The 10165-nt window shown below is 49.4% G+C and overlaps 1 protein-coding gene across 2 annotated transcripts in view; it reads right to left on the reverse strand.

Moving 5' to 3' along the window:
* Positions 1–7445, reverse strand: part of BACE1 (beta-secretase 1) — a 40574-nt gene extending 33129 nt beyond the window's left edge. For both annotated transcript variants that reach the window (XM_073321068.1, XM_073321067.1), the window contains exon 1: positions 6691–7445. In XM_073321068.1, the coding sequence (XP_073177169.1) occupies positions 6691–6951 (261 nt within the window). In that variant the 5' untranslated portion in view covers positions 6952–7445. The remainder of the gene's footprint in view (positions 1–6690) is intronic.
* Positions 7446–10165: the final 2720 nt, after the last annotated feature.

The raw sequence follows: 10165 nt of genomic DNA on the forward strand, positions 1-10165 counted from the left end.
GCGATGCACCACTGCCTCACGGTGCTGCTACCTCAATGCCGTGCGACGCGCCATGTCTAGCCCTGTAGGCCCCTGTTAGCCAGGCCTTACACCTCCCATAGCTCTGCCAGTGTCCCGCAATCCGGCTCTGCAGCCCCACCCGCCCCTCATTATCTCCTTTAGAAACTGCCCCTTGTGCCACTACTGGGTCCTAGGTTGGGTTTTGTCCGCGGGGTGGCTAATAGCGGGGGGTGCACTGCTCACACCCCCCAGCGACGTGTTTCACAGGGTGGAGCTCTACATCAGCCTAATGCACCCTCCAGGTGAACCCCGCTCAGGTGTGTGTAAATCAATAGGCTTAAGAGCACCCAGAGATACCGTCAGCAGCTGGATCGCAACTGACATAGCAACACCTGCGCTAAGGAACCCCGTCTTCACTAGGCAACCCGGCGTCCGCAGCCACCGCCTCTCAGCCCCTCTGCAGGGCTTCCAGTGCCTTTCCATTCGATCATTAATTAAAGGCCATCTGTGCTAGGCAACTGGCTTTTGCTGGTCCCTTGGGTGGTCACTTAAGAGAGGTCTCGCTGGACCAATACCCTGCTAAACAGGCAACATACAGCAGCAGGGAGAGAGGATCAGCCCAGCAAGATGAATGGTTTGCAGCCTGAGCCCTTACCCCATCCGCACATGAGCAGTGAGGCCCAGGGGAGCACACGGGTAAAATCTGCAGGGTAGCTGGGACCTGCATCCTGGTAACAGAGTAAAGGCTTTGGACCGCCCCGGCGCTGTCCGACAGGCTGGGACCTGGCCCTCACTGTCATTCACATCTGGGCCAAGTGGGCATGAAATGGCACCCAATCTGCATTGCAGCATTTTATGTGGTTTTCATGGGGTGTAAACGACAGCACGAGGTGCAGGGCAGGAGGATCAGGCCCCTGTTAATTCGGGTTTCGTGGGGATGACGCCTCTCTCCCTGAGACTCCACCCAGGCATTGCTCTGGACGGAGACATGCGAGCCAGCAGGGCCTAGGCGGGTATGTCGGGGAGGGCCCTCTGCTCCGGATTTCACCCCCGCTGCCCTTGGTCTGACGCAGCCCTAGTCTACGGAACTCCCAGGTTCCCTGCAAAGGCATCTCTGCTCCTGAGGGGGAGAGGTTGGGGAGGGGCCTATGGGTGGCTGGGAGCGTTCACGTGCTGACATTGCCAGAATATGCAATGGGCTCTGAAGTCTGACTTGTTGCTGAACCTAGAACTGGGCGGGGAATGGCAGGAACAGAGAATCCTAGTGGAATGAAATACATTATGGATAGTGACTCCCTGGGAAGGTGCTGCACAGACCCATAATTTCAGCACAATTGAAATGGCATAAAAATCTAGTGTCCCGAGAAATGAAACCTCATGAGGGAGACAGGGCCAACCTGGAAGGGATGCGGGAGGTGATGGGAAGGCAGCCGGACTCAGACAAGAAACAGCCTTCCCAATGGAAATGCCTCCAGGCTGATTGTAGGGGAGCAAGTTCTGCCCCTTGGGGGCTGCCAGGGACCCCATCAAGGCACCATGATGCCCAAGCCAGGCTGTGCTCTAGGAGGCATTCTGGACGCAGCCAGGGCCTAAGGACAAAGCTCACCACAGCCGGTGTTAGTGAGTGACATCAGTGCTTAATGGGTCTGAAGAATCTGGGGGTCTATCATAATCTGGGAGCAGCAGCTTTGGTGAGAAAGTGCTTAGAGTGCGCCCATTGGCCTGGCTGGCTTATAAAATATATTGGGCTGGGTCTGCAACCCCTGGCAAACCCCTCAGTATTGCTCGATGGCTCAGCCAATGAGTGCGTCCTGCTCGTTGAGGTCAAGACATGGGCTGACACATCCCACGATGTGAGAGGGCCAAGGGGCTTGAGGCTAGCCGCTAGCCAGACCTGTTTGGAGCTGGAGCCCCTTTAAGAACGGGAGTTGGGCTTGAGAGGGGAGGATCAGACCCAGCTGGGAAGGGGGGCAGGTGATCTCGATAGAGGCTGAAAGAGCCCAGCTCAAGGGAGGGGCTATAGGAGGTGGTTGGAGAAGCTTATGTTGAACTGCTGGGCCTGAAGGAAGGGCCTGAGCAGACCTGGGGCTAGTTCTTCCTGGGCTGGGGAAAGCCTCCAGCAGCCCTACACAGGGGAGTGTGCTTTCATGTGCAAATTAGGGGCAGCCCCAGGCTGCTGGTGAATGGCCAATGGGACCGCTAGGATGGGCTAAGGTCAGGACCCCAGGCATCACTGGCTGTGTAGGAGCATTGCGCTCTGCAGGTCTTTCCGGTGGGCAGGCAGAAGGAGCCCCACCTACACTGGCCAGGAAGCGTGGGGCAGCAGGGAGCTAAGGTGCCCGTCTGCCTGGACAGGGCTCTGGCTGCTGAGTGAAGGTGAGTTACAGATTGGTGCTGGCCACACTCCTTGTGCCCGGGCCTGGTAACAGGCAGATTCTTAGTGGGGCTGTACTTGGCAGTGCTGTCTTAGCTTCTGCCCTGGTTAATTTCAGAAGCCGATTTGACCTTGATCCTGTGAGGGGCTTAGCTCCCACTGTGGGTGCTGAGTGCTCTGAGTCTGCAGGATTGGGCCCTTCCTCTTTAAGCAGGGATTTTCTCTTTTTTAATTAATTTGACTTAAGTTGCACTGCTGATGCAGCTTGGTACTTGGTCGCTGCCCTTCCCTGCTTTGTTCTGTGCTCGTGTCTGAGTGAGCATGACCCAGTATCGCTCTTAGACTAAGGAGCCCATACAGCAGCGGTTCTCCACCAGGGGCACGTCGAGGTCTCCCAGGGGGTACAGCAGCTCACCTAGATATTTGCCTAGTTTTACAACCGGCTACATAAACAGCCCTAGTGGAGTCAGTACGAACTACAATGTCCTCCAGATGACGACTTGTTTACACTGCTCTGTATAGACACTGAAATGTAAGTGCAATATTTATATTCCAGTTGATGTATTTTATAATTGGTAAAAATGAGTAAGTCAGCCATTGTTCAGTACTGGTGTGGCTGGGACACTTGTATTTTTATGTCTGATTTTGTAAGTATTTAAGTGAGGGGAAATGTGGGGGTACACAAGACCAGTCAGACTCCTGAAAGCAGTACAGTAGTCTGGAAAGGTTGAGAGCTACTGCCATAAGGGACTTAGCTGCAAAAGAAACAAGTGTATTTTATAAGCTGAGGCTGTGCAGTGCTGGGGGAAAGGAGCTTGCCGTGGTACAGTGATCCATGGCAGGCTCTGCCCTGGGGACCCTTTGGTGGTAGAGAGGCGGTGCTGGGTGTGCAGGGTTCCCTTTGGGGAGCAGCAAGAGAGGGCAGGGGCTAGGGGAAAGAGTCAAAAGCTGTCCAACGGAACAGTGATCGGGGATAGAACACATGGAGGAGGGTATGAAATTTGGTAACCCGGGATTTGTAATAAATATCACCGCTGCCCTGCACCCTTCACATGTAGTTCTTGAAGCACTTTGCACACGCTAATGCATGGCCTTACCCTCCCCCTGGGAGGCAGGGTAGTGTAATTTCCCCCCCCCCATTTCATAGGTGGGGAAACGGAGGAGCAGAGAGAGTGAGGGGGAGATCTTCCAAAGGTAGTGAGTAGCTCAACTCCTGCGGAGAGTCAATGGGAACTGGGTGCCTGACTGCCTTGGAAAACCAGCCCATGAGGAACGGACTGAGGTCTCTCGGTGAATCGGCGGTGGAGTCGGGAGCGAAATCCTGTGGAGACACACACACTTTATATAGACTTTATGCCCACTAAAAATGCCTGCTGAAGGGATTTTGCTTACACTTAAAAACATAAAATAAAATTCCACTGCGGACGGGGGCCAAACATGAAAGGTGCTGCCCGAAGAGTGAATATTTCAGAAATGTGAGCGTGCGTGTGGAAAGGGGAGGGTCTCACTGAAAATGTCTGGATATATGGCAGGTTCCAGGCAATTGCTCTAATCAGACCAGTCAGCACCTAAAGCTGTGCTGTATTACAAGGGCTGATCCTGCGTTGTGCCTTGTGGCTGTCAGGGAGAGTGCACAAGGCTACTGCTGTATTGTGTTTCCAGAGGGCTCCTAGGCACTATGGCAAAGCAAATAATAATATTACAGGGGTAGGACAGGCATGCCGGATGCAGGGGTGTGCATGCGTTTGGAGGGTGTTGCAGGGAGGGGAGCTCTTTATTCCAGAACCTGGCTCCCACTGGCCCATTAGCCATTCTAAAGAGCTGCTCCATATGGGGTGGCTGGAGCTGCACAGCGAGGCTGCCAGCAGGGAGTTGGATTGGTGTAGGGCAGCCACTGGCTTGGGGAAACTTTCACTGTCTAGATATGTGCCTCTATCCCAGGCCCAGCTTTGCCCAGCACCAGATCTGCTCTACAGTATTATTGGTATAGCCCCTCCATTGTCTGTACCCACAATGCATGTACGTGCACTGTCGTGCCACATGGGATGCCCGTTTGCAGCTCCCAGTGGACAAGTGACCACATCTTATAACTGGTACCCATGGGCTGTCCCTGTAGTAGGCCAAGGGCTGAATGGACTGCAGAGACTGGACCATGCTCCTATCCTGGGGTGGCCCCTCTGACTCGTAACTGGGGCAAGCTACCAGGGGGCAACTTACCTTGCAGCTGCCCACAGCTTTCTGGAGCCAGCCAGAGGACTCCAGCCTTCAGGGCTTCCTGTGTAGCATCTCCCACCAGCCCCCTGGAAATGGACCGTGCTGAGCTGCTGGCCCAAGGGACACCCAACTCCCAGAGAAGTCGGCAGGAATCCAGCACCCACCCAGGGGCAAGCATTGGGCCTTGGGACACCCCTGTGAGCATTCCCAGGTTTCCCCCTGTGCCCACCAGCCACCTGGATGCTGATACCTGTGAGCATCATTGCCCTGAGGAGGGGGTGGAGCTACACAAGGCCACCCAGGGCCAAGGAAACCCTGCTTCTGACCAGATTATTTAATCTGAGAGGGGCTGGTTTGTTGCCAACTCCAGCTCTTTTCACTTCGCTAATTTGCTCACAGCATAGCCAGTGCAGGTCACTGGCTCAAGTCTCATACTGCATGTGAGTGTGAGCTACTCAGGAGCTGAAACCAAAACAAGCCCTGGAAGGTTTGCACTAGTCAGGAATTGCATCCCAAATCCAAGCAGATAATAAACATGCTTAATGTGCTGTCATGCATATACTGTTTGCTGTGTGCTTCCTGGGAGATATTCTCTAGAAACTCAGACGCTACACACCCACCCACACTCACACAGCTGTAAACGCATGCATGCTATGCACACATGTGTGCATGCTCCACTCACACATGCACACAGATTACACATTCAACTTCTCCCCATGCACTCTGTTAGCACCTGACTCTGCATGACTGCAGTCAAGAGGAGCTTTACTGTTGATTTCAGTGGGTGCAGAAGCCAGCTTGTGTAGTGTGTGTGTACACACACAAAGATACAATCCCCAACATATCTACATGCTCATGCACACCTATGTGCACCCATACACCCCCCCCCCCAATCCTTCTGCTATTTTTAAATTGTCATGTGGGGTGAAACTCAAGTTCCCTGAACAACTGCACCCCACTTTCATTTATAGATGGCTGGAAACAATGAAGAAAAAGCTGGTCAAGCGCCAGGCTGGTCACTCTCGTAAGTCTGTGTTTTCAGTAGAGCAATTCTGCCATTTCTGAATCTTCCTGATGACTGGTGTACAGCTGTGGTGACATTCTCAAAACAAATATTTGTCATTTTAAAATAGACCTGTGTTTCTCCAGGGGGGATTGTATCCCCACACCCTGCCCCCCACCCGCTTCTCATGCACATCTACATTCCATAAGAATCCAAGATGAAGTTGCTAAGGCATCAGAAAACCATTGTAACCCCTGGATATTGCTGCTGTTCACAAGCAATGCAAATTCCTTACTTGCGGGCTGGGTCAACCTAAGCACAACGATGTCAGCTAAGGACAGAGGCTGGCTCAGAGCTTTGCATTTCAGTGCTGCAGGGTTACCACTACGATCCTGTAGCGTTGAAGGATCCATTTGGGGCCAAGTCTTGCAGCCCTGGGCTCTGACATCCTGGGAGTCTGCCTAAAAGAGAGGCTGAATTCGCCTCTTTGTGCTGCACTTCCTTTGGTGATCTGAATATTAGTAAAACCTGTTCTTCAACAACCACCATCATCCAGATGCCCAAAATAGCCTGCCATGAAACACAGGAATCAACAGAACTGAAGGCCTATTCTGTGACTATATAGGGAGAGTATTTACCAAAAGACATCTCATTTGTACATCACACAACGTAATTGCCACACACAGTCCTACAGCCTGGAGTGTTTCATTTGCAAACACCTATGGAGAGCATTTTATAAACTGCTCTCCAATTAATAGACCAGGCCCTGCTTTTTGTGTCTGAAATGAATATCGGTAATGCCTCGTGCAGCCACACAGATAATGGCTCTGTACTCTGGCCACAAAATTCCCTTGAGTGAAGTTTGTATTTCTCACTTTCTGGCAGTTGTAGTCGTCGCTTTCTAAAATCACTATTTTCCCTGCTCAAAGTCTGTTTAGATTCTCTCTTGACTAGTGTGTGGTCTCTCTTGAGCACAGCCACACAGCGGTACACATACCAAACCCCACATGCTTCAACTTCTGTGAAGTCGGGGCTTGGTCTCAGCTTCGCAAACCAACCCAATAACCCACAGCCAGGGAATGTGGATAGCGTGCCTTACCTTTTGTGGGGGGCTCCCTAGAGTCATCTCCACATAGTAGCCCTGTCCAGATTTTCCTCTCAAGTTATCTATCATGTTCACAAAACTGTTTCTTTGTCTGGAATCCTCCCGCTCCAACTCAGCGGAGCGCTGCATCCTGGGGGCCTGTTGCAGGGTCCCCATCCCATTCCTCAGAGGCACCCGGATCCCCAGATGTGGCTGGCTGGCCTGCACCGTGCCAGACCCCAGCCACAGCAGCAACCAAGGCAACACCTGGGCCATTTTGGTGAAAGCCCTGCCCAGCCCTTCCTTTGAATTTGCTGATCCTGAGGTGATGGTGCTGTTGCAGTTGTTTTCTTCAAGGAAATCCCTCCCTTTGCAAAGCCGAATGCATAAGGACCAGGTAAAAGTTTCACTCAGATCACCAAACGCTCCTTCATAGCAAGCCAGCAGCCACCAGTAGCATCTTTGGGGCAGAGAGCATTCCAGCGTGAAAATATATCTTGATTGGTAAATCTAAAGTAATAACCATCAAGCACCTCGGAGAGGAGAGAGGAGATTCAGTGCAAATAAGAACCTGGAAGCAGCAGTCATGCTGGGCTGATTTGTTTTCCTCCTCCTCCTTTTGGTTAGCTGAAGCATGGGAAAACCAGGCAATCCGGTCACTTTCCAGGCTCCAGAGACGGCATTTGTCAGTCCACCATAATCTCTTCACTCTGCAATCAAGATTTGGAGGCGGAAAGACTTGTGGCGGCTGCTGTCAAAGCCAAAGGTTCCCCCCCAAAGATCTCTGGGAAGTGTAGTTTCCACTTTTGCTTCCTGTTCAAGTAACAGCTATATCAGCTGTGTCTGGTTTTGGTGCCCTTTGGTGAAGAGAACAGCGTCTCCACTCTCTGGACTGGATGGTCACAATTCTGGCTTTGTAGTCTATGAATCCCAAGAGAGAGGGAAAAACATTTCAAGAACTCTTTTCCCATATAAATTTCAGCCAGTGGGGGCAGCTGAAGAAGAAAGCTGCATAAGAAAATGAAGTTTCTGTTTGCTTGTTTAAAGTATAAAGTTTATTTGCAACATGAATATGTGTGCAGCCTTCAAGAGGGTTATGAGTACGTGTGCTGAGGGATAGAAGAAGGCTGCTGGTCATAAGAAGCAAGGTTGATTTCAGGATATGTAGTTTTTAGAGAGCCATCTATCTTATAGCAATATTACCAAACCCAACCATTCAAAAAAAGCACAAGACATGACCCAAAAAATCATGAGATTGAGATTAAAAAAAATAATTGGGGGTTCTTTTTATTTACTTTCTGGTTTCTGAGCCTTTGGGGAATCATTTTTTCCAGCTTTTCTCTGCAACTACAAGACCCAGCAATGTACTTTTTTTTTTTTTTAAAAAAAGAAATGAAAACTGAGATTCTTGTAGAACTCCAACAGCAGGGACTTTAAGAAAAACACCAAATATTGTAAGACTCACAAGAGGTGGGTTATGCTACTGTAGAGCACCCTACTTCCCTCCCCATGCATTTTTGTTTAAATTAGTCTTGAATAAAAATCTGCTTCCCAAACAGTTCATTTTCCTTCATTGTTTGCACACTACTTTTATTTGTGTGTGTATAAAGTTTAAAATTAATTGAACATTTTTATGATCATAAAACAAAAAATGAATTGAACCAGTTTGTCTGGAGATAATTTATATTCCCTGAAAACCCATACAAAAAAAGTGAAATTGAGCAGAAACCATGGCAAGTAAATGACCGGGCTATAGGGCAAGCAAAGTGAAATGCACAGAGTCTAAACATATGTGTCCTAATCCAGAACACATTTAGGGCTTGTCTACTCTGGAAAGTTATGTTAGTATAAGTACAATTATGCCTGTATAATTATACCAGTATAACTGCCTGTGTGGACACTTTTTTCCATATTGGATATTTTCAGTTCAGTTTAAACCCCTTCCCAAGCAACATAACCTAATTTAAAAAGTCCTCCTAAACTATAAGAAGTGTCCACAAGTGTGTGTGTCTGTGTGTTTATAGTGTTATAACTATAGCAGTTTAAATTCACAATGTAATTTATACAGGTAAAATTATCTATGTAGACAAGCCCTTACTCAAGGACTTGCACTAGTAGCCTTATTGATTTCAATCTGGCTACTCAGATACATAAATAACTCCTATAGGAGTGTCCCCTTCCCCCCCTTTTTTTTTAACTTTAAAGCAAAGTTACAAAAAAAGTTAACATATTGTACATTACTTATTCAGGATCAGGTTAATATTCAAAGAACCTGGCTAAAGATTCTGGCTTGCTGGCTGGGGAGCCCTCCTCTGCTGAGTATGTTAGAACGGGTGACCAAATTTCTAAATAAGTCCCTTAATTTTAACGGGGCTCAGTGTAAATATCAGGAGTTATTCAAATAGTTCCCTTTGCAGGATCAGGCCCCAAAATTCATTCAATTTTAATAATCTCAGGTAGAGATTCTTCAACTCTCTCTTAGTGTGGATTACATCCTAACAGAGAGAAGGCCTCCGAGACATCTCCACTCCAGTGAGAAGGCCTCAGAGTTACACAGGATCTTGCAATTACATTAATTGCATACATGGAAAAGTAACATTAGGAAATGTATGTGTATTTTTAACGGTCTATCTGATTTAGCTGGAGACAGTGAGGAGGAGAGGTAGCAGAATATGGCCGCCACAGTTTGGTGCCTACTGATCTAAAATTGTACTAACAAAGGATTTTTAATATATTGTTTTATAGTATATTTAAGTAGTATTGTTTTATAGTGCCCCTTTAATGGGCATTTCAGTAGCTCGCACCATAAGAAAGTAAAAGGATATAGTTGGCAATTAAAAATCAGCTACTGTCTGCGCACTGTTCAGGCCAACTTGCTGAAATTGATGGAAGTGTGGAGGGATGGGCAGTCATGACACTGGTTTAAAAATAATGAGATTTTAAATCGTATTATTGTTGTTAATTTTTCTTTCCCTTCAGATTTTCAAATCCATAGAGGGTTGTGTTTTCAAGCTTTTCTCTGCACCAGAGAGGGCTGGAAACTTGCTTTGTTTAAAAAAGTGACCCCTGGAATTCTCATGAAGTAACAGTTTTGGGGGGGTTGTGTCCCCTTGGGCTTGGGGGGTCGGGCCCCTGTGTGTGTGTCATTACACTAGGTTTTGGGGGGCATGCCCCCGGGAGGCATCAAGACACGCAGTGTTGGGGGGTGATCCTTGGGGTCATGACACCTGGTGTTTGGGGGCATGTCGCTTGCGGGCTCGAGGGCCCCGCAGCGTCATTGGCCCCGGTTTTGGGGTGGGGGTCGCTAGGCCCAAGGAGGGTCATTGCGGACTACAACTCCCACAAAACCCTGGGCTAGCGGCAGGACCCACGTGACTCGGCTCGACGTCTGCACCAATCCACTGCGGCCGCCCCCCCCCCCGGCGCCCAATCAGGCGGAGGCTGGGGCGGGCCCTGCCGTTGCTAGGCTTAGCCCAAGCCCGGAAGTAGT

This window comes from Lepidochelys kempii, chromosome 22 (assembly GCF_965140265.1).
Source record: "Lepidochelys kempii isolate rLepKem1 chromosome 22, rLepKem1.hap2, whole genome shotgun sequence".
Classification (NCBI taxonomy): Eukaryota; Metazoa; Chordata; order Testudines; family Cheloniidae; genus Lepidochelys; species Lepidochelys kempii.